Raw genomic sequence first — 24,561 nt, forward strand, 5'->3', positions numbered from 1 at the left:
TTAACTTTTTTTTAATTTTAGTTTATTTCATTTTATTAAACTTTTTTTTACTTCATTGCTGAGAGCAATAGCCAGCATGCTTTTGGATATTTAAAATTGCAATAGCCATAAACAGGCTGACTACTGCACCCGCCCACTGCCTGCTGTTAATCAGCAGAGGAGGAACTGAAGTTCTCCATTAGGTCCACCTCTGCTGATTGACAGCATGCAGAGTGCAGGTGCAATAGCCAGCCTTTTATTGGCTACTGCAATTTAAAAGAGCCAATAACAGGTTGGTTATTGTGGTCAGCTGCTGGAATGGAGAACGATCGTGCAGCTGTCAGCAGGAGAGGAGCGCGGACGCAGCGGAGGTGTGAGTAGACGGCACGTGAGGTAGCTCACAGAGTGTCAGAGGTTTCGCCTTACAGGCTGTAATCGGCTGCCTGTCCCCACTGACACAGATTGCTGCAGCCGATTACAGCCTGTAGGGCTGTAGTGGGGAGAACGGGACGGGCACAGTTATGTGTACACGGGACTGGGTACACTGTCAGCCCTGCCGCCTCAGCTCACACATCACCCTGCGGGAGCTGCTGGATGCGTGTGGTGTGTGTGTGACAGCTGAGGCGGCAGGGCTGCTGGCGCAGGAGATTGTCGAGAGCTGGGGGGAATATTCGCTTCATAAGACGCAAATGAATAGAAGGATTCAATCTGAGAGCACTGGCTAAATGTTTCATGACAAGGATGGATAGATATGGGGAAAGGGGGCACCCTTGCTTAATACAGAATTTAATGAAGACCGTTTGCAAAAGGAGACCATTGACACAAATCCTTGCCAAAGGGGTATGGTAAAAAACTATAACTTTTTCCAGAAACAGAGGGGGTGGTCCATTTTGTAGAAGGGTAGGCCATAGGAAGTCCCATTAAAGACAATAAAATGCCTTTCCAGCACCTATTGAAAGAAGGCATAGTAGAAATGAATGTTGGCATAGTCAATAAGAGTCAAGGTGTTTATAGTATTATCACAGGCCTCTTGACCCGGTACAAACTCTATCTGTTTTCTATGGATAAGTGAAGACATATATTTTTTGCGCAAACTGACAAGTAATTTTGCATATATTTTTAGATTGACATTGATAACTGACACATTAAGTTGGGTCTTTTTTTCCCCTGGGAATACTAGTGACATGTGCCTCCTGGGTTTGGGCCATGAATGGACCTATTGACTAGATAGCATTAAATGCCTTTTCCAATGTAGGAGAGAGTTGGAGTATGTATTGTTTATAAAAAAGTTCATCTGAACCTGGGCTTTTGTTGGAAGGCAATGATTTTATCATGTTCACAATCTTGTTCACAGTAATTGGGAACAATAGGGAAGACGTGACAGGGTAGGGAGTGCTGTTCATTGGATATAGAACTGACATGCCTGAGCTAGGTCATCTTAGGGAGTTTGGGTCTCTAAGTTGTACGTGGAGGGTTAGTATGAATGAAGGTAGACAAAAAGGTATCGATCTTAAGGATCAGCAAGTGTGTTAAGGAGAGAGAAAAGGAGAGGGGAATAAAAGAAGACATTTACTAATTTAGTCTTCTGATGACAAAGCAGGTATTATAGTGGCAGGATATGGGGGAGGAAGCCATTGGACTCCTAAAATGGGTCTCTTAGACTCACTGCTTGTGCATTTAGTACAATTCAGTTTCACATATTAAATGGCCAAAATAGTAAAGGGTAGGCCAGTGTGCCACATCCACGGGAGAGGGAAGGGGCAAGGGGAAGAGGCAAAGGGGGGAAAGGCCTCTTCAAAAAGGAGAAAAGGAGGAAGAAGGAGGAGAACATTCTGTACACTTAGTACAAAATAGGGGAAACACCTGAATAACAGAATCTAAGCACAGTGAAAATCCTCACCAAGTGCTCAGGAACTGCAGCCTTTGTGCAGAGGGTAGTTCCATTGCCAGCGATCCCAACACCACCCAGATACCTGAATAAATATCATACAAGTAAACATAGCAAGTGTCTTAACACATAACATACTGTACATTTTGGTACACAATGGATTGGCACTGGCAACCTGTTAGTAGTGAGAAATCAAAAGTTATAGATATAGACCACATCTCTTTCCCCTCAGGCGGCTCACAGTCCCCCTCAATGCCCAAATATACAGCATTAAAGGGGTTGAGAGTAGAGTGGAGCACCAGATGCTATATTAGACAGTTAGGTCATAACAGGTGCCTATGTTGGCCTAAGGGCATTCATGGTGGCATAAATAATGGTGAGCCCAGGGCAGGGGAGTCTTTAATCAGCAAAACTCAGGAAACAAAAGACAATAGTATAACCATGGCTCTAGTCATGCAGTAAGTGGATCTTACTGGGTCAGGGTTCACAAGACCCTAAAAGGTACATGAAGAATAAGCCAGGATAGAGGGCATGTACTGTTGCCTCAGAATTATATGATATCTGCACAAGATGCATAAAAGTAATTCAGGGTAATGTGGTAAGGACAGTGTGTATAAATGGTGGAATGGCAGCCTTTGGATGACCTTGACACTACATAGAGGGCTGCAGCCCCAGGAGTTGAGAGCAGTCAAGACAGACACAGATTTGTGAGGTGGAAGGGACAGACCATGTCACTGGGGAACATATAGTCCCCTTACCTGAGCAATACACATACTATATGCCATTTACAAACAAGGGGAAGTTCCCCCCTGGGCAGGGGGCTCAGTAATTCACCCAGTTTTAGGAACATTTTCAATATGAGACACAAGTCAGGACATAAAGAGTATATCATAGACCAAATACAAATTCTAACAGGAGAAGAACTGGAACCTGCAAGTCAATTGGGAAACATGTATAAAAAGGAGGGGAAGAGATGGGGCTTTAAAAGTGTTGTATCCGGATAGCGCGGGACTAAATCACATATATGGGTATTCATTCATTAATACATTATTTTAATTTTTAGAGCATGTTCATTTGTAAAATACATAATTATTAGATATATATACACAATCAAATAAAAGAATAGGTCAGATAAAATTCATATCCCAAGGCGTAGCATCCCCCTAGACCCCATTGGCACAATTCCTTAATTCTATGCGATATCATGATTGCTTATCTTTTTCAAATGTCCATTATTGATTGAAATATCCATAATAGTCCTCTTTGATTTCATACTGATGTTGTGCAATGGGTCTAGCCTTGACGCGTTTCGCCGGACTGGCTTCTTCAGAAGATTAGGGAGAACGCCTATAGCATATATCAGGTAACCAAACAAATAAATAGTGACTGAATTTATTGACCAGTAACAATGCAGTATGAATTTCCAATTACTATTGTAGTCAAATAAATATGCAATTTACCAGGAAGACCGCTGATGGACTAGTCCGCTGATCCGAGGGCTAGCCCCTATATATCCAGGGAGGCAGAAAGATGAAGGGGACACAGACAGACGGACAGTTGGGGGAATCAAATGGTCCTCATTGTGCCTACTGCTGTGGAAAAATATTAACCAAAACTGTAATAGTGACAGTAAATGAGAGCTCTCATAATAAGTGTAGGAGCTACCCTATATAGGCTAGCAATACCCATATGTCTATATACCTAATGTCAGTGCAAGGTATAATTGAACCTTAACACATTGGAGATTCTCCATTTACTTTAATAAAGTTAGACTAGTAGTATTGTCCTAAAATATATAGGGGAGACAATTAGAGCTGCTAGATATATACCTAATAGGTTGGAACATATACCTACAAATTTAGAAGATGTCTCAAAAGGAAGGGACAGTTCCTCCCAGAAAAACCGTTCATCTGCACCCTCCATCCTTTCCAAGTGATTCCCATGCTACACCATACCACGCCGCTCGATATCCGGCGTGTGACGTGCGCAGCCCGGGCGGGCTAGTGGTGTGCGCTAATGCCGCCATGGCATATTCATATGTGGGTGTTCCCGCCAAAGCGCCGGGTCTCCACCCACCTTGGCAAACCGTCCAATGGGGCGGCACCCCGATCTACCAGGCACCGCCCCACAATCCCGCACGCAATGGGAGATGTACATCCCAGTGCAGTGGGATGACAGAGTGTTAAAGGAAGCCAGTGAAGGGCGTCACCTCCTCCTCGCATATCGGTAGAGGTGACGTTCAAAAATATGTGTAAAAGTGAATAATAAGGATGGGTAGGATATTGTAATAATTATAATAATAACCACAAACCCATTGCAATGTGATAGCCATGTGTGTAAATCTAGGACTAAAACCACCCAAACGTGAAGAAAGGTCAAGAAACCTAAAACATGTGTAGGTCAGATAAAATATGAATTTTATCTGACCTATTCTTTTATTTGATTGTGTATATATATATATAATAATTATGTATTTTGCAAATAAACAAACTGTAAAAATAAAAATAATTTATTAATGAATGAATATCTGTTTTATGTGGTAATAATGACAGTATAAGCCGTTAGTGTACAGAAGTCATGTTCTTAGAAGAGAACCCACAGAACAGGAACAGGAAACGCATCACAGGAAACAAGTGCCACAGAGATGAATCATAGAGTTGCATATAAACTAAACATAACACTCATAACATCTCCCTCTTAATAAATAATCATTGTGACATGTGGATGAATCCTTGTGATAACATATTTACAGGTTAAGTCTTTTGGGTGGTTGTGAATGTCTACCACTGCGGGTGAAAACTGGCCCTCGTTGCATAAAGTGTTTCTTAGCCCTCTCCGAGGTTACTGGGCTCTTCTCACCACTTACTGGCATGCTCTGCTCTTCACTCCCGTCCGATATACCTGCTTGCTCTGGACTGTCATTAACAATAGTCTGTGGCATCATCACTGTAAATTCCCTACCACCAATTGGTGAGTTTGCCCTTGCATTACCAGGCGAGTCTGGCCTGTCAACTGGATAATGTGAATCAGGCTTTTCAGCCACACGCAGATCCACACGATTGCGACGATAGAGAGTTCGATCAATGTCCACAAGATAGGAGTGTGGTGCAACCTTTCGCAGACAAGTACCCATTCTCCAATGACTTGTTCGATCTCCAGGCAGCGGTTTCATACGGATTCATTCCCCAATATTCAATTCAGGCAAATCTCTTGCAGATGTGTCATATTGTGCCTTGAACACTTGCTTCTTAAACCCTAACTTTTCCAGTACCCCTTGTATCACAGAGGGTTCAAGTAACTTATCATCTTTCATATATGACATTTTTAGAAGGTCTGAAAAAACTTCTAATGCATCCAGGATGGCTTTAGTGTCACTGTTCTGCTCCTCTGTGAGGTTCAGATTATGCTTGTAAACATGAAGGCATTCACTGCCCATAACTCTCCTCAGTGTAGCTGCTTGCACTGCTGCAGGCTTCTCATGTAATCCTGTTGCTAGGGAGTAATCCTCAAACTCAGCTCTGAAGTTATCCCAGTTACTGCTGCAATCCCCACTCACCCTCATTGTCTCAGGTAGTGGAATGCTGTGTCCAGTTGCCATGGTGCTGGTTTTAGCAATCACTACAGGAGGCACATTCAGCTCTAAGGCCTCTCACTGCAAGACTGGCAAGCTTTCAGCGTCCCATGAGTAGAAGCAGCGCAGATTCAAGTACTTCTGACACCATGTTTTATGTGGTAATAATGACAGTATAAGCCGTTAGTGTACAGAAGTCATGTTCTTAGAAGAGAACCGACAGAACAGGAACAGGAAACGCATCACAGGAAACAAGTGCCACAGAGATGAATCATAGAGTTGCATATAAACTAAACATAACACTCATAACAATATCCATATATGTGATTTAGTCCCGCGCTATCCGGATACAACACTTTTAAAGCCCCATCTCTTCCCCTCCTTTTTATACATGTACTACTTGGGGGTGTGGTGTCTCACTTTCATTAGTGGTTCAATACAAAAACTTTTATATACTAATTGGGAAACAGAAAAACCCATGATAGGTGAAGAGATATCATCCGCAGGAGAGCACAGGCTCATAAAATAATGAGTTAGGCCAGGGCTCAAAATTTCCACTCGCCTGCTCGCATTTGGCGAGTGGAAATAATGTGAGTGCGAGCCAGGCACGAGATCTATCTGCTCTCTCCCTTCTCTCCTCTAGCACCTTCAGTTTCTTTCTGCTCTGTCCTCCCACTATCGGCTCCGCGATCGTGCCTTTGTTTAGACTGGTGACAGGAGACGTGTCTGTGTATCGTATAAGCCAACGTCTCCTGTCACCATAGATACCCGCTCTCTACTGCACATGTGCAGGCAGACGGGACTATGAGCTGGAATGTAGTGGCCCCTCTAGTTATAGGCGCCCCTGTTCCCATGGCAGCACAAGTCGGCCTGAACTAATGGCCGGGTGCTGTGATTCTTCCTTTGATCTCCACACTGCTATTTCAGGAGGGGGAGGTTGATCTGCAAAGGGTCATGGACGTCATTTGATCTCTGCAAGCAGGTACTCCAGTCTATTCGTTTGGATAGTTGAAAAACATTCACTTTCTTGATGGTTTATATTTTTTTTTTAATTATCTGGCGGGAATGTGACATCCTACTGATGTCATAGGAAGTTGGGGCAGTTCTTTACTTTTTTTCTATATGGTGATTAGGTTTCTCTGTATAAAGTGTAGCTGGAAATTGTAGTCCTCTATAGACGATATCATTCCGCCTTTCTGTATAAATGTAGCTGGGAGTTATAGTCCTCTATAGACGATATAATTCCGCCTTTCTGTATAAAGTGTAGCTGGGAGTTGTAGTCCTCTATAGACGCTATCATTCCGCCTTTCTGTATAAAGTGTAGCTGGGAGTTGTAGTCCTCTATAGACGATATCATTCCGCCTTTCTGTTTAAAGTGTAGCTGGGAGTTGTAGTCCTCTATAGATGATATCATTCCGCTTTTCTGTATAAAGTGCAGCTGGGAGTTGTAGTCATCTATAACTGGTGTAATTCTGGAATTTCATAAGATAATTTAGGAGGGGGTGTTCATAATAATTTAGGGCGGAGTTAAGGTCGGGTCAAGGTAGGGGTTAGGTGGGGCAACTGGTGGCGAGTAACTTTTAAGGCCTGGCTAGTAGATCAGGACTTGAAATTTTGAGCCCTGAGTTAGGCGATTCACAAATATGAATCTAGCAACCTGAATCACAAAGATGTGGCAGGTTAAAGAGTCAACAATGTACAGTGAACATATAATAATACCAGGAAACCCCCCCACAGCCACCTGACCCCATTAAGGCAGGTAGTGTAGGTGATGAATGACAGGTAAGCTATATACATGAAAGCAAAGTTGGCCCAGGTCAAGGGGTTAATTGACCAAGGTGAGGAACATCATAATTCCCATAGCTATGGGATAGCTCTATAGGCATTTCTTGAGTTAGAACCATGGGGATAAAACAGTACTTACAACCAGCCAGACCAACGTATAGGGGAGGAAACTCTGGGGTTGTCAACTTAAGGTGCCAATGTCTGGTGGCCGATTACGCGCAAGACTTGTAGGTTGAACAGTAAAAACAAAAAACGGAAAAAAACCTGCAAAACTAAGTTTGTGCAATACTGTGTGGCCTTTTGTTCTCTGAGTAGAAGAGGAATAAGCATTTCCATGTTTCATTAAAGAGGTAAACTCCTGTCAGCAGTCTAGTGTAATAATAGGCTGGTAGAAGCAGCAAAAAACAGAATGCGGTGGTGAGGTGGAGCTCTCAGCAGACAAATATGCTTGCGACTATCAGCAAACTCTGCCCCTAAACACATTATTTTTTTAATGGAACTGTGAGAATAATGGAGTCTGCCATTGCTGAACTCTCCATTTGACAATATTTCTTTCCTGGCTACCATGTTGAAGCTTTGGATTCAGCACCAGATCAAGTATAGAGGAAAGAAATCTGACACTTATTTACAACATACTTGTCCTGTGTCTGTGACTTATTTAGTGTGTGCAGTCTAAAGCACCAAATAAAAAACCAAGAATCCATAATCTTTTAACTATACAATTAGTTTACAGCAGGAAAGTGCAAAACGGGCAACACTAGGGGTCAAACAAACATAACCAGGCAACTAACATTTTCTTCAGAAGGCCAGTAATCATTTCCCCAGGAATTTCCTCATGACAACATCACTTTTAGCCACATATTTTGTTTATTCTATGTAAAATGGTTAGTCAACAGACCCTTTAACAAAACCTGGACAACCGCTGTGCTCAGTCAGGCATAATTGTGATGGTGGTTTTTTTTCATTGTTTTACACATCAGTATCACCCATACCAACATGTAAACACTGAGTAGCTGCTTCTGAGCTTTATATTGTAGTTATAGCTTTAAATCAGTCTCCATGGCCTTTAGCACCATAATGGCAATGTAGAGGATTATAGCCAAAGTTGCACCCTTATACACGGTCTTATCTTAAACAAATGCTTAAAATATTAATGTTATTGTATGAATATGTTCTGCTTGTTGCAGCAATTCAACGACTGAGGGGACATATGTGAAAAAATGTTGTAAAGGATTCTGCATAGATATCTTGAAGAAACTATCAAGTACTGTGAAATTCACATATGACCTTTATCTCGTAACTAATGGGAAGCATGGAAAAAAAATCAATAACGTTTGGAATGGAATGATTGGTGAAGTAAGTTCTGTTAGGTAAAAGAACTCTTTAGTAAGAACTTGTTAATAGAAGTCTACCATTTTCCAATTCTAGTGACATTAACTGACATTTTTGCCTTTTCTCTTTTCTGCATTGTCATTAATGGACCAGGTGGTTTACAAACGAGCAGTTATGGCAGTGGGTTCACTCACAATCAATGAAGAGCGTTCAGAGGTTGTTGATTTTTCAGTTCCATTTGTCGAAACTGGAATTAGTGTTATGGTATCACGTAGCAATGGCACCGTTTCTCCATCTGCTTTTCTAGGTGAGAAGTACCAAACTGCATGGTGTTATACAGGTCTCCATGTTCTGAGCCAACTTAGGTCTAAAATCAACTCCTAAAACTTAAAAAAAAGCTCCAGGCAAAGAAAAACGTAATCTTGCAGTGGGGCTGCTGCCCACACTGCAAAGGTTAAGTGCTTATTTTGTATAGGAGAGTTAAATACAGCTAATTTACTCACCTGATCCAGACTCCTGTGGCAGTGAGCACTCGACTCTCTCCCCTTACACTTCTGCTATGGAATGGCTCTCAGCATCCTCATATGTAATGCATGTCTATGGACCTGCATAAGACATGATGACAATAACAGTCCTTAGACTGCCAGAGCAAAGGGGAGAAGATGGAGACTGGTCTAGCAGCCTGGAGGGAAACAGGATCAAGTAAGTAAAACAGCTTTATTTGAGCTTTATTTGAGTCCCCTAGACAAAACAACCACTTAACTCTTGCAGTGCGGCAGTAGCCCCATGGCAAGGGTAAGTGTTTTGTTTAGCTGAAGTTCTTCTTTAATGGAGACTTTCAGCATTTTGCATGACTTTATCACTTATTGCACAACATTTTGAAACTAACACAACATATGGATGAGCCCAAACCCCTGTTGTATTTTGCAAAACTTTGAAATGGTTGTGTTTTATGTGTATGAGCAGTCTAATAGTTGTATTCAGTTTTATTTTAATATTTTTGTGCTCCCTGCATTGAACACACATATGAACATCTGCAAAACTGTTTACAAATGTACAAGGGTAAGAATAGAAATTGGTATAAATTATGTTAACTAACATATTATTCACTATCTTTAGTGCTGATCATGTGGAGTAGGGGTTTTTGTGCAGCATATGTTTCCATGGGGTATAAAGATATGTTGTTATCTCCTACATTCTGTGATCTTATAATGTAGTCATTAAAAAAACCCACACCATTGTATTACAATAAATTTTGTCAAACTAAGACAAAACCTTCCAATCCTTTACCAAATAATTATCAAAATGTTCAAAATATCCTACTTCTGTGTTTTCTAGCATAAGCCCAACCTGGAGAAATGTAGCTCCTTGTGGTACTTTGTTGGCCTCCAGCTAGACATTAATTGAAACAGTAATAAATAAGGTTTAGAAATAAGAATGATGCAGGGAATCATGGCAATTTCCATGCTGTTACTTTCACACTACTTTTTCCTGCAGTGCACCTGCTCTATTTGCGGTGTGTTGTATTGCCTTTATTGTAAATGGCACTCCAATGCACTGTACAGTAAAACTTAATGCAAAACGGACTGCAACCAGAGGTGTATCTACCACAAGGCAAACTATGCATTTGCCTTGGGCGGCACTTTCTAGGGGGGCAGCAAAATACACCACTCCCAAACTAATGAGGTAGAGCAATTAAGAGAAAAAAAAGTATTCTTACCCTAATCCAACTTCTCTCTCCAACACTGGCAGAAGTGATACAGTGTGTGCCTGGGTACAGTTTAAACAGGCACCCACTGTGTCCAGCTTCTGACAGGATAAGCAAAATTCAGAGCGGGCTTCCCCACTACGCTAATAGCGCAACATGTTAGAGGCTGGACACAGCTGATAGGTTACACAATGTGCTTTAAACAGAAAGGGGTTGGGCAAATTTAGATTGAGAAGGGTGCCTGAGTTTAGTCCTGCCTAGGGCAGCACAAAACCAAAGTACACCACTGAATGCAATAAGCCACAACACACATTGGGTGTGTTGTGGTATGCTGATATGCTAAAGAAGGGTCAAGTGTGTTTTTTCATCCATTGTGGTACATTGTCAGCCCATTTATTTTTAATGGGCCCCCTTAACACAACACAATTTAATTCTCCTTAATGCACTGCAACAGCTCACATGCATGTAAATTGGTCCATGGTTACATTGTGTAACCCTTCTCTTTAGGAACCCCCTCTTAAAGCATACGTTTTAAGTTTCTTAGTGCTCATGTAATATGACAGTAACACTGCCAGATAATCAAATATTATTGGTTTCCTTTCTCAGGACAGGTGGAAAACAAAATGTGATATTTACAGTTAGGTTTCATGTTTCACAGACTGAAAAACCTTTATAAATCATGAGTGCAAATTAGAATGAAAATGTGGCCTAATAAATGTTCTACTCTTTGATTAACCAACTGATAATTTCCCATGTGGTAATATTGTTTGACATTTCCACATTAGTTATGTGTTACCACAGTGTAGCACCCCTGTCACTTTTAGTTGTGCCGCTACAAAATTTAGTGCATTTACTTCTGTCAGGGGTGTCTAGACCGAGTGACACCCCGCCGTGTCATCATCGCGCGTGCACGACCATCTGATTGACGCCTGCCGGCGACCATCTTGGTGATGGACGCAGGCAGAGAGAGGAGGGGACGTTCACCTGGCAGGGTGAGGTATGCCGCCGGGTCCCCTTCTCTTTGCTGACACTGTCGGACTCTCGGTCCATGACCGAGTGCCCAACTTTTTAGAGGGGGTGAGTCATTTTGGTGTCAACCCTGCAATGGTGACACCTGGGTCCGGGGAGCACCCCCCGAATCTTCCTTGTGACGCCACTGACTGTTGTCAGTCTGGAGGTTGATTATTCTGTGTTCTGAAGGTTTTCAGTAAACCTGGTAGATTAATTGTTTCCCCCTGTTGCTGGGATGAGCTCCAGCATACAGTGTGGAAAGAATCAATTGCCAGATTATGAATATGCATGTACTGTATATGCAACAATTTTCCAGAAGTCTCTCTCCCCTGGAGCTTCTCACTGGGAGAAGGCCTGTGTGTTTGCAAGATGTTTGGCCTGGGCCTCAGCATGTGGCAGGTGCTGGGGGCTAAGAGGCCTAAGATGCTACTGGAAAGAAACCTGAAGGAAGCTGGGCTGGAGGAAGGATCTGCTTACTGAGGAGTGTTGCAGAGGAGCTGGTGAGAGTGACATCTGGATCCCGTAGGAGAGACTCCTCACCCTGAGCTCAGGTACTATACAGAAAAGAAGAAGCCAGTGAGTGCCCCATAAGTATTCTGACTGCTCTGAAGGAGTCATAAATCTATCCTGGCTACTCTATGTTGCAAGAAACTATTTTGGTTGCTCTCATAGGACCTGTTGGTATTTTGCTGTTGCTACTAGTGGGCACACTGTCCTCCATTTTTCCTCTTTGGGTATCCATAAACTAGGGATGCACCGATACCAATACTAGTATCGTTATTGATGCCGATACTGAGTATTTGGGTGAGTACTCATGCTGCCCGAATGCTCCGATACTTACCCCTGATACCGGAATGGCAGTGCCATGAGGGAACATGGGGCCGACTTCATGGCCAATCAGGAAGCTGAGCGGTGGGTAATGACTCACTGCCTGGCTTCCTGATTGGCGGGTGGCCGGCTCGATGCTGTGTGGCCGGCTCAATGCTGATTGGCATGGAGAGAGCTTCCAGATTGGCCGGGAACCCGAGCTCCATGATGATGGGCCAGGGAGGGGTTTCCAAGCCAATCAGCATTGGGCTGGCCAAACAGCATGGAGCCAGCTTCCCAGCCAATCAGGAAGCCGGTCGGGAGGTAATGACCCTCCTCCCAACTTCCTAATTAGCAGGGAAGCCAGCTCCATGCGGACTGGCTGGGAAGCCGGCTACCTGGCCTATCAGCATGGAGGCTGCCTGGCTTCCTGATTGCTTGGGAAGCCAGCTCCAAGCTAGCAGAAGTACAAGTATCAGTACTCAGTATCGGCAAGTACCGACATATAAACAACAGTATCGGTGCATCCCTACCGTAAACTCTAACCCTCTCTCCTGAGTTTACTACTGAACAACAAATATTAAAAAGACCCTATGCTTTGAGCCTGTTCTATTTAGAAGTGTCAGTGTTGCTCAAGCAGTGATGAAAAAGGGCTGGTAACTGAAAAACCGGTAGAAGGATCCTAAATTTTTCCAGCGGCTTCTTCAGGGGTGAGTGCTACAACAGATTTTTGAATCAGGTCTCTTGTTTTAAAGGAGAGGTAACTCTATTTCCAAACTGAAGCAAAAGAAGAGTTTACGTAAAACAGCACTCTCAGAAGTGGATTCCCTCAGCTAGCATAAGCTTCCACAGTCATCTGTATATACTGTATTGTAGCCTAAGTTTCACAACACACCATCTGCAATATGTAACCTGCTGTTCCTCTTTCTGCCTCTACTCCACTGGCTTTTCCAGCTAGATAACATAATGAAAATGAGAATTCACACCAAAATCTTAAAGGCCCAATATTATTTTAGTAACCACTATTTAAATAGATAGATTAGAGATATAATCAAGACCAATCATAACTATGCAAACTTAAATCTTGGAAAACAAAGTTAAAATTAAATAGAATAAAACATGTGTTTGTTAATAACAATGCTTTCTTCACTGCCTGTTTGCAACTATAAAAGTCCCCTTAAGATTAATATGTGCTGCGTATTGCTACTAACAAGGTTATTATATTCTAATGGTTGTTAGAAGAATCTGTGATTTACACTGAAACGTTTCTAGGCATTGGACATTGTGATGAATCTTTGATCTTTTGAAGAGCTTTGGTGCTGCTGACAATTTTGGATGTGATGTTTACTTTTTCTCACTAGCCCCTACTTCATTATTGACTCTTATAGTGATGTAGGAATTGCCAAGAGAGACAACAGGGGTCCCCCCTGGAAAAGCACCTTGTCCCCATGTCAATGTCTGTGGCCAGGGGGGGCTTATTTGCATTGGGCTACTCCCTTTAATAAAGGGGGCACCCAGATGCTGCCCCCCTTGTGAATGAGTAAGGGGTACTTGTACCTCTACTCATTCACTACAGGGTTAAATCAAAATGTAAATATTTCCTTTGATTATTAAATGTAAAAAAATGATCCTGTCATTGCATGACAACAAATTGGCCATTTGTTGTCATTCGGTCGGGACCTTTCAATAGCAATTTGACAGGTGCCGATCAAATGTCAATAGCTAGGTGGAGACAGCGGTGATGTCACAGCTAGCTTGCCCTATCTGTTTACATTCGGCCGCCACCTGTCAAAATGCTTGTGGGAGTTCGTCATGTGGGGTCGGCGGGCTTCTGGACATTTTTTATTTCGACGATTCAGCAGTGGTGTAGATATTGCTGGACATTGCTGGATGACGTGATTGACCTTGGATTGCATTGTTGGATATTTTTTTAATTATTTAATTAAAGGACTCGACAAAAGTCGACTGTTGTGTTGCGTTTTTGTTCAATTACATTTTTTTTCCAAAAGTCTAGTCTCTTTATTTACATTTTGATTTAACCCTTTAGTGAATGAGTAAGGGTACAAGCGGGGTGGCATGTGGGTGCCCCCTTTATGAAAGGGGGTACCCCATTGCAAATAAGACCCCCCTGCCCGCAGACCCCCACAACCACTGAGCCAGGGCTGTGGGAAGAGGCCCTTGTCCCCATCAGCAATGGTCCCCCCTGGAAAACCATCCTCCCGATGTTGAGGGCATGTGGCCCAGTATGACGCATAGAGGCCTGCCAGGCCAGTGCCCTAAAAATGCCTGGTAAAACTTTTGGGGAGAACTCCACACATTTTTTTTTATTCGGGGGTCCCTTTTAACATTCCTTCCAGACCTAAAGGGCCCCCGAAACATTTTTCTTTTTACTATTTGTTTACATTTGCATCTCCCGCTTCAGCTGTGTCTACGGCTCAGCAGAGCCAAGCGCATATGCTTCAGCTCAGCGCTTCGGCTGACTTGTGAATAGCCCGAACAGCAGCCCTTCGGTTCAGCCAAAGCAAGCCGAGAGATTAGCCGAACCTACGGCTATATCCTTCGGCTCTTTAGTGAATAACCCCTAAGTTATTTTTAGCAAAACAATTTCACAATTGGGAATCTCACCTAAGTAACTGATAAAAACCACAAGAATGCGGTCTATAAATTGTATTCTTAATTCCTACAAAGTTGTAATATCAATGATGTGATTTAGTAGTCTATTGGGCCTATTTACTAAAGGATTTATGAATCATCACACAATTAATTGTAGGAATATTCACTACCATTATGCAATCATATGAAAAGCAAATAGGTAAAACAAGAATTTGTTTTACCTGGATAACTAAAGTAAATATTCACAGAATTTATTGTGTGAAGATTCTCAGCTCCTTTAGTAAATCAACTTCACTGACTACATTTGGCTGTATGCAGATCAGATAAAATGTATTGGTTTATGACCAGAGGATCACTGATCCACCCTATAATGTCTTCAATCATATGAGTCAACGTACTGGCAAAGCAACTTCTGTGGTACAGTATAAGCCATGCAAAATGTTTATTTTTTGCAGTTTTTTATCAGTTCTATATCAGAGTTGTATACAGCTTTCTATATCTGAGTTGTATACAGCGTTCTATATCAGAGCTGTATACAGTGTTCTATATCAGAGTTGTATACAGTGTTCTATATCAGAGTTGTATACAGCGTTCTATATCACAGTTCGATATCAGAGTTGTGTACAGTGTTCTATATCAGAGTTGTATACAGCGTTCTATACTATAGCAGTCAGTCATACTGGTCTATTATAGCATTCGATTATAACAGTTGATTTTAACAGTCGATTAACCGTCAGTGACATGCTGCTGGATGATGTGCAGCAATTACAATGGTCTGATGTTGGCTCTGAGGTTGAGGAAGGGGGTATCATCAGCCTAGAGGGAGGGGGTGCCAATGATCAGGCCTGGATTTACTCCATCTGCCGCCCCAAGGCCGGGTCCTTCAATGCCGCCCCCCCCCCATATTCCAAAAAAAGTGGGAGTGATTATGCAAAAATGTATGACCACGTGAATGGTCACACATTCCACCGATGTCGCAATCTTTGATAGAACACCTGCCCCGCTGCGTTCTCTGCTCATCCTTGCCCCCTCTTTTGCCTGTGGGCGGGTGCAATAGCCAGCCCGCTATTGGATATTTTACATTTCATTAGCCAATAGCAGGCTGGCTATTGCACCCACTCACTGTCAATCAGCAGAGGGGGACCTGAAGGTGAACTTTCACCTTCAGGTCCCTCCTCTGCTGATTGATAGCAAGCAGTGGGCAGGTGCAATAGCCAGCCTGCTATTGCAATTTAAAATAACCAATAACAGGCTGGCTATTGCTCCTTGCCACTGCCTGCTGTGTTGACATTCAGCAGATGAATCCAGAGAAGTGGAAAGGTGACACTAGGGGTCTAAAAGAACCCTGATGTCACCTTAAAGAGAACCTGTCACCTCTAATGTGCCATCACATAGGAGGCTTCTAAATTACATATCTTTGAGTCAAATATTCTGCTTGGCACTGTAATCTCGTCCTGGAGGTGGCCGGAGGCAGAGCAGTGATGGGAGAATCATAGCTCCCTGGAAGATGTGGAGATGACACTGGATCTGGATGTGAAGGTCCTCAGTCAGAGGGAGAAGAGGGCTGGGACGTCTCCGGCGCTAGTTTTCTTTGATGTCCACTCCAGGATTTCCTTCTTACCCATGAGCAGGAAAAGTACAGGACCCCTCCCATCTGCCTGACGCCGTGACTTGGAACGCCGCGTCTGAACATCGTGACTTGTTAGTGGCCGTCGGTCGGGACGGCAGGATTTTTTCACCCCCGCTGCCACGGCGCCGCCCCTGCACCCACTACCGCCCCGAGGCCTGGCCTTGTCAGGAATCCGGCCCTGCCAATGATGCACAACAAACTGGCACTCATGTTTCCCCAGCTGCAGCATACTGCCAGGTTGGCTCCAGTGACAAGGACAGAGGGGGTGATGATGAGGTCACTGACTCTGCTTGGGTGCCTGAGTGAGGAGGAGGCACAACCCCAACGAGGCACAATGTCCTCCAGGGGCAGCCATATGAGCAGCCAGGCCATTGCATCAGAAGGCAGAGCTGCACTGGTGCAGGGCACTGTTGTTGTCTCGCAGCACACTTCTAGGAACTCAGCTGTGTGGGAGTTTTTCAGCACATGTGCAGCAGACCACAGCATTGCTATTTGTCTCAAGAAGATCAAGCATGGCAAAAACATCAGCCACTTGGGTACCACGTGCTTGAAGAAACATCTGACCACCTGCCACGCATGGCATTGGCAACAGCATCATAGGAAGGACAACACCTCTCCTCGCTCCTCATCTGTCATCTCTACCCCCACTATACATCATGCCATGTCAACAACCTCCAGGGATTATGGTATAGCAATGGGTCTCACAGGTTCTTCTGCTGAATCTGCCAGCAGCCCACCAGCAGCAGATTTTAGAAGTCAAATTTTGCTGCCCCAGCTGTTGCAGCGAAAAAAATACTGTCCTAACTACACACATGCTATATGCCAGCTTGGTAAAATTGCTAGCTTTACAGCTGCTGCCTTTCCATCTAGTGGACTCTGCCCTTTCCGTGAGTTTGCAGAATGTGCTGTACCACAGTGGCAGGTTCCCAAACACCAATTCTTTTCACAGAAGGCCATTCCAGCACTGTACCAGCATGTGGAAGGCAATGTTTGGCCTTGTTTGTACAAGGCATTCAGCAGTCAGGTCTACATTACCGCCGACACGTGGTCTAGCAAGCATGGTCGGGGACATTATATTTCCTTCACAGCACACTGGGTAACTCTGCTTGCAGCTGGGAGGGATCCAGGATGGGGCTCTGTGCTGGAGGTTGTTCAACCACCACGCCTCCAAAAAGCTGCTAATGTGAGATCTGTCTGCTCCACCCCCTCCTCTTCATCCTCCATGATGGTCTCCTCTGCAGAAAGTCCGGCGAACCAGCAGTTCACCATAAGCGTTCCAGGGTCTACGCAACGGCTCGGGCAAAAAGATGCCATGCAGTGCTTGAGCTGGTTTGTCTAGGGGACAGGAGCCACACCGGGGCAGAGATTCTGTCAGCTCTGCAGGGACAGGCCCAGAGGTGGTTAACATCACACCAGCTTGAGCCGGGAATGGTTGTATCCGACAATGACAACAACCTTCTCTCCGCCCTACGCCTGGGAAAGTTGACGCATGTACCATGCTTGGCAAACGTCCTTAATTTGGTGGTACAAAGTTTCTTAACCAGGTACCCAGGGCTGCAAGATCTTCTGTGGCAGGCCAGAAAAGTCTGTAGCCATTTCAGGCGGTCATACCCAGCAAGTGTTCATCTGGCTGAAATTCAAAGGGAATTCCACCTGCACACAAACCATCTGATTTGTCACATGCCCATCAGGTGGAACTCCACTTTGGGGACCTTGGCTTTTTTCCCCACATAAGTGTCTGCTGATAAAGAATGCATGCACTGTACTGTCACCATCTGAGGAGGCAACGAGGATGGTGAGCAGGGACAATGTATGCATCAGTGACACAATCCCTCTTGTGTTCCTACTGGAGCACACTCTGCGGGGAATTATTGATCTGGCACTTGAGGCAGAACAGCGGGAGGAAGAGGAGGACTTCCTTATCTCTCAAGGCCCCCTTTACGCAGACACCATTCCTGCAGGACCGCAGATCACACAAGAGGAAGAGGATTATGTCAGCCGTGGGGCATTGAAGCAGGGGATGACATAAGGCAGTCTTCAAGGGAGGGTTTTCTGTCCCCAGAAACTCAAGGAGTAGTACTGGCTGGCTGAGAGGAGGAAGTGCACAATAGTGTCATCCTCAGTGATCCTGAAGCCTTGGAATCTCATGCCTCCTCCAACTTACGCTGCATGGGCTCCCTTATCTTGCAAAGCCTGAGAAAGGATCCCAGGATTCGTGGTATCAAGGAGAGGGATCATTACTGGTTGGCAACCCTTCTTGATCCATGCTACAAGCGTAAAGTTGCAGAGCTCATCCTGCCCACACAGAGGGAGCACAGGATGAAACAACTGGAGGACGCTTTGAAGAGAAACTTGTGTAACACCTTTCCAGACACTGGTAGGTTACCAAGTGATGAAAGAGGTGCTTCCTAGGCTTTGGTTGGTCAAAGGAAGAGCGGTGGAGAAGGGGGCTGTCTGACTGATGCCTTCAGAAATTTTTTCAGTCCTCGGCACCCAGGAATGTTAACTTTAGGCACCCATCGCCAGCATCTGCATCATATGGTGCAGGATTACGATCCACTGGCTTACTGGGTCTTGAGAATGGATTACTGGTCAGAACTTAGCCAAAATGTCATGGAGCTACTGGGCTGCCCTGCATCCAGTGTGCTTTTGGAAAGGACGTTTAGTGCTGCTGGAAGTTTAGTGACAGACAACAGAGTGCGTCTGTCCACAGACTCCGTTGACAACCTGACATTTATAAAATGAATCAGTCCTGGATCAGCAGCAGCTATCAATCCCCTGATGCTGATGTCAATGAATAGATTGGGGATCTCTGGATTCGGAAGACTTCCTAGGCTGCCTAACTTTGTGGGTGATTATTCCGCCAAAGTTTCCGGAATAGTGCACCACCAACGACCAAGAGCACATTTTTCCACACCTGCATGTGACAGTTGCATATCATTTGAATTTTTTGCAGCAAGGTCCAATCCTGCACTCTTCCAGGATAACTCTGATGGGTTACAGTGTGAAGGCACTTGCCAACACTAAAGGCCCAAGATTTGGGTTCACCAACCTGTGTGACAGGTGCATATAATTTGAATATTTTACAGCAGGGTCCAACCCTGCACTCGTCAAGATGAACTCTGAAGGGTTACCGTGTGAAGGCACTTACCAACACTAAAGGCCCAATATTTGGGTGCACCTGAGTGACAGGTGCATATCATTTGAATATTTTACAGCAGGGTCCAACCCTGCACTTGTGAAGAATAACTCTGAAGGGTTACGGTGTGAAGGCACTTGCCGATACCAAAGGCTCAATTTTAAAGCACCTGTTGTTACTTTGATCCAAGAGGCACCAGAATGTATCCAAAAAATCTCTAACCTTGTTCCGAGTGTCCTAAAATGTGGTCTCTTCATACAGGCTGCCTCGCCAAGCAGTTTTTTAAAAGATTAAAGGAAAACCTCTTTGAAGGAATTTTTCATTTTTATTCTTACCCTTTAAGCGATGTAAAAATCACTGCTCCTTTAACCACTTGCCGTCCGGCCGTTGTAAAAAAACGGACGGACGGCACTGTAGCATTGGCGGGATTTTTTGTTTTGTTTTGTTTTTCATTGATTTCTGTACCCCTAGTGCAGTAACCGGACCCCCATGCCTTTTTTAGGGACAATAGTTTGCATATAAGCCCTCTTAAAGGGGACAATCATTTCTGAAAGTTCTACCCCCACTGACTTGCATTGAGTTCGAGTTAGAATTCAAAATTTTCGGACATTCAAAAGTAACTATTCAATGCAAAGTGACTTTTCTCTGAGTCATTGCAGTGTGTTAAAACACAATTATTGATGTGTGTTATGTTGTATATTAACTTGTGTTGCATTAGGGCAGTCCCTTTTTTAACACAATGCATGGCATGTGCATTGTAATGTGCTGTAGTGAGGGTGTATTGCCCTCTATCATGAATTTAGGTGCCTTTCACACATATATGACTTTGTCATATCACGTGCTAAAATATGCATTTAAATCCGAGTGGGCCCTTCGTTGATCACATGATTATTAAAACAAAATAATTATAGAAATATAATAGACTACAAACTCAATTTAAATATATGACCAGTTCAAGCTTTTGCTGGAAAACAGAGAAAGGCCCACATTTCCACAGTCATTTTCCCAAAGACAATGCATACAATTATGTAGTCAACACTTCTGTGTATAAGGGTTCGTTCTAACCACATGCAGTGTGTTCCGGTCTGATTCTGGCCAGAACGCACTGCATCGTATTGCGACCAGTTCAGTTTTTTGTGGGGCAGGAGGGGGCACGGCGGGCCATTGAAGTGAATGGCACCATAGCCATGCCCTCCGGCCGCAATGCGATCGCCCGCACGGGATCGCAAGGCACATTGTGCCTGCGGTCCGGTCCTGTGTGGTGCGATCAAAATAGTTATTGCAGCATTTTGATCGCACCGCACGGGACCGAAACCGCAGGCACAATGTGCCTTGCGATCCCGTGCGGGCGATCGCATTGCGGCCGGAGGGCGTGGCTACGGTGCCATTCACTTCAATGACTCACCGTGTCTCCTCCTGCCCCACAAAAAAGTGAGCCAGTCGGAATGTGATGCAGTGCGTTCCGGCCAGAATCGGACCGGAACGCACTGGTGTGAACTAACCCTAAAGCCTACAGAGGTTCAGAGTGATTTAAGTCCATGGATGACACAACTACAAGTTTTTTGTACTTATCATTTACGCCATTTTTCTGATACACAAAATAAATGGGAATAATTCCATATTCTCTAGTCTGGTACCAGGAATAACATGAATATACCTAATAATATACGTTGTAATGGTCCTGAATATTGTGTAGGGCTACTCAATTTAAAGTCAGTTTCCCTTCTGTTTAATCAATTCAGATGCTTAAGAACCTGCTTTTGTATGACATAATAGGCAAATACAGTATGTCTTAGCTCTAGGTTTTTTCTATATGTACAGTATCTAAGTAAAAAATAATTCAGTTTGAATCTACTATTTTTTTTAGCTGTCAGTCTAATAAATAATTTTTTTTTACTGTTCCTATCTTGCTACAGAACCGTTTAGTGCTTCTGTCTGGGTGATGATGTTTGTGATGCTTCTCTTGGTTTCCGCAATGGCTGTTTTTATATTTGAGTACTTTAGTCCAGTAGGATATAACAGAAACTTGGCACAAGGAAAAGGTAAGATTTAAACTGTTCCATATAAACATGTTATTGAGATGGCTGGTTATACTCTTTAGCTTGCACAGAAAATCTCAAAAAAAACCTGCAATGCCTTCTCTGAATACCACTGGTACAGAGCCTGCTTTCCAGCAGCATTGTACTAATGTTTTGAGAGGGACTCCTATCTTTTTTTTTAAATTCTATTTTTTATTCAAAAGAAATTTTTTTCAGATATAAAACAAAGGTACAAAACAAGTAACATTGTCATACAGTAAAGGGTAATACAATCAAGGTGTGATGCGTTGTCATAAAACAATTGAACCACATGAATTCTCATTACTGCTCCCTGTCATATGCAAAAAAGAAACCAAAAACATATCGCTTCCCTGGTACCATGCCATGGCCCGTTCCCAAGGTGAGCCAAGGCCGGGAAAGGTCTGTATATAACCACTCAAGCCGTCAAGGCATGGAGCCCTTTATGGAGCCGGAAACCTGGCATGACATGTATAATGTCGGGGGAGTAAAAGTATGACGATGTGAAGAAGGAAATGGAGAGAGGTAGGGAAGGAAACAAGACCGGGGAAGGGAGGGTGTGAAGGGTGTTTTCTCACTCATGCCGTGGATCTTAACTGCTCATTAAAAGTTGGTATTCGGTTGATTCAAGGAATTCAGTCCAGTAAAACCAATGTGGTGGAGAATTTAGACACTGTGCCCTTTATGGAGCTAGTGAGATCTTCCATATGTTTAATATCGTTGACTCGCTGGAGCCACTGCTGTATGGTGGTCGGCGAAGGCTGTTTCCACAAAAGAGGTATACAGGCCCTCGCCGCGTTCACCAGGTGTACAAGAACAGACTGTCTATATGCCTTCAACGGGATGTTATTGTGGTGTAACAAAAAATCAGATCCTGGGGCAATCCCTGAACCCATCGTAACCTCGTAAAATTGTAAACTACATTGCTAACCCCATAAAAGTCGATTGAGTGGGAGGGGGCATGGCAAAATCACAGATAGGCAGTGCACAGTACAGGATAGTGGTGGCAGTGGGTGGTGGTGGTGGTAGGATTGGGGTAATCACAGCTGTTCATTCAATCAGAAGTGTCTTGGGCACACTTCTGCCATCGGTTCATGGTTGCTGAAATGACCATGAGCTTATAGCAGAAGGGAATGCAATGTAAGACTTACTGATCAGGGAAGCTGGAAGTGGTTCTGTCCCACTGTAAGAATAGGCAAGAAAGTGGTTTACGGCAAAGAGTGGACACACCAAATATTAGTTGGATTTAGGATTTTTCTGTTCATGCACTTTGTAGATTGTTATTGATAAATAAAAACTGTTTAATACAATGAGAGGAATTTATCAAAACTGGAGCAGCTGTGCATCGTGATCAATCAGCTTCTCTGTTTCATTTTAAAAGCTTAACAGAACAAACTGAAGAGAGAAGCTGATTGGTTGCCCTGGGAAACTGCTTCAGATCTAGTCTCCTCCAGTTTTAATAAATTCCCTTAATTATGTTTTAAAGCATCCTCACTTTACAGCAATTTTTACAAGTGCACAAAAGGGTTGCACAGTACTGTGCATATACACTTCTCAAAAAAATTAAAGGAACACTTTTTAATCAGAGTATAGCATCAAGTCAATTAAACTCCTGGGATTTTGATCAGGTCAGTTAAGTAGCAGAGGGGGTTGTTAATCAGTTTCAGCTGCTTTGGTGTTAATGAAATTAACAACAGGTGCACTAGATGGGCAACAATGAGACGACCACCAAAACAGGAATGGTTTTACAGGTGGAGGCCACTGAAATTTTTATCTCTACTCATCTTTTCTGACTTTTTTTCACTAGTTTTGCATTTGGCTAGAGTCAGTGTCACTACTGGTAGCATGAGGCGATAGCTGGACACTATAGAGGTTGCACAGGCATGCCAATTCCTCCAGGATGGCACATCAATACGTGCCACTGCAAGAAGGTTTGCGGTGTCTCCCAGCACAGTCTCAAGAGCATGGAGGAGATTCCAGGATACAGGCAGTTACTCTAGGAGAGCTGGACATGGCCGTAGAAGCTCCTTAACCCATCAGCAGGACCAGTATCTGCTCCTTTGTGCAAGGAGGAACAGGCTGAGCACTGCCAGAGCCCTACAAAATGACCTCCAGCAGGCCATTGGTGTGAATGTCTCTGACCAAACAATCAGAAACAGACTTCATGAGGGTGGCCTGAGGGCCCGACGTCCTCTAGTGGGCCCTGTGCTCACTGCACGCTGGGTGGGGGTCGAGTGGCATTTGCCATTGAACACAAGAATTGGCAGGTTCACCATTGGTGCCCTGTGCTTTTCACAGACGAGAGCAGGTTCACCCAGAGCACATGACAGATGTGAAAGGGTCTGGAGAAGTCGTGGAGAACGTCATGCTGCCTGTAACATCGTTCAGCATGACCGGTTTGGTGGTGGGTCAGTGATGGTCTGGGGAGGCATATTCATTGAGGGACGCACAGACCTCTACAGGCTAGACAATGGCACCCTGACTGCCATTAGGTATCGGGGTGAAATCCTTGGACCCATTGTGAGACCCTAAGCTGGTGCACTGGGTCCTGGGTTCCTCCTGGTGCATGACAATGCTCAGCCTCATGTGGTGAGAGAATGCAGTCAGTTTCTTGAGGATGAAGGAATTGATACCATTGAATGCCCCCCCCGTCGCCTGACCTGAATCCAATAGAACACCTCTGCGACATTACAGTCTGTTCAGGAGCTCAGTGATGCCCCCTGGTCCAAATCTTGGAGGAGCTACTCTAGGACACCATCCGTTGTCTCATTAGGAGCATGCCCCAACATTGTCAGGATCCATACAAGCCCGTGGGGTCCATACAAATCAAAAGATGTGGCATACTTTCGTTCCGAACACATTACCCAGTCCTGTATACAGTAGATATCCAGCATGATATTTTTCCCCATTGAGATCTGATGTGTTTTCAAACTGTTCCTTTAATTTTTTTGAGCAGTTTATAGTTTATATACATACATTTATACATACAGTATATACAGTATACACACACACATATATATAAATATATATATATATATATA

General features: G+C 43.9%; 1 protein-coding gene across 1 annotated transcript in view; it reads left to right on the top strand.

The window, feature by feature from the left end:
* The window catches only part of GRIN2A (glutamate ionotropic receptor NMDA type subunit 2A), a 302,511-nt gene that overhangs the window by 135,168 nt on the left and 142,782 nt on the right, over positions 1-24,561 (top strand). Inside the window, exons 5-7 of the mRNA XM_018565387.1 lie at positions 8,411-8,579; positions 8,709-8,862; positions 21,380-21,505. Coding sequence (XP_018420889.1) covers positions 8,411-8,579; positions 8,709-8,862; positions 21,380-21,505 — 449 coding nt within the window. The remainder of the gene's footprint in view (positions 1-8,410; positions 8,580-8,708; positions 8,863-21,379; positions 21,506-24,561) is intronic.

This window comes from Nanorana parkeri, unplaced genomic scaffold, assembly GCF_000935625.1.
Source record: "Nanorana parkeri isolate BGI_ZX_2015 unplaced genomic scaffold, ASM93562v1 scaffold839, whole genome shotgun sequence".
Lineage (NCBI taxonomy): Eukaryota > Metazoa > Chordata > Amphibia > Anura > Dicroglossidae > Nanorana > Nanorana parkeri.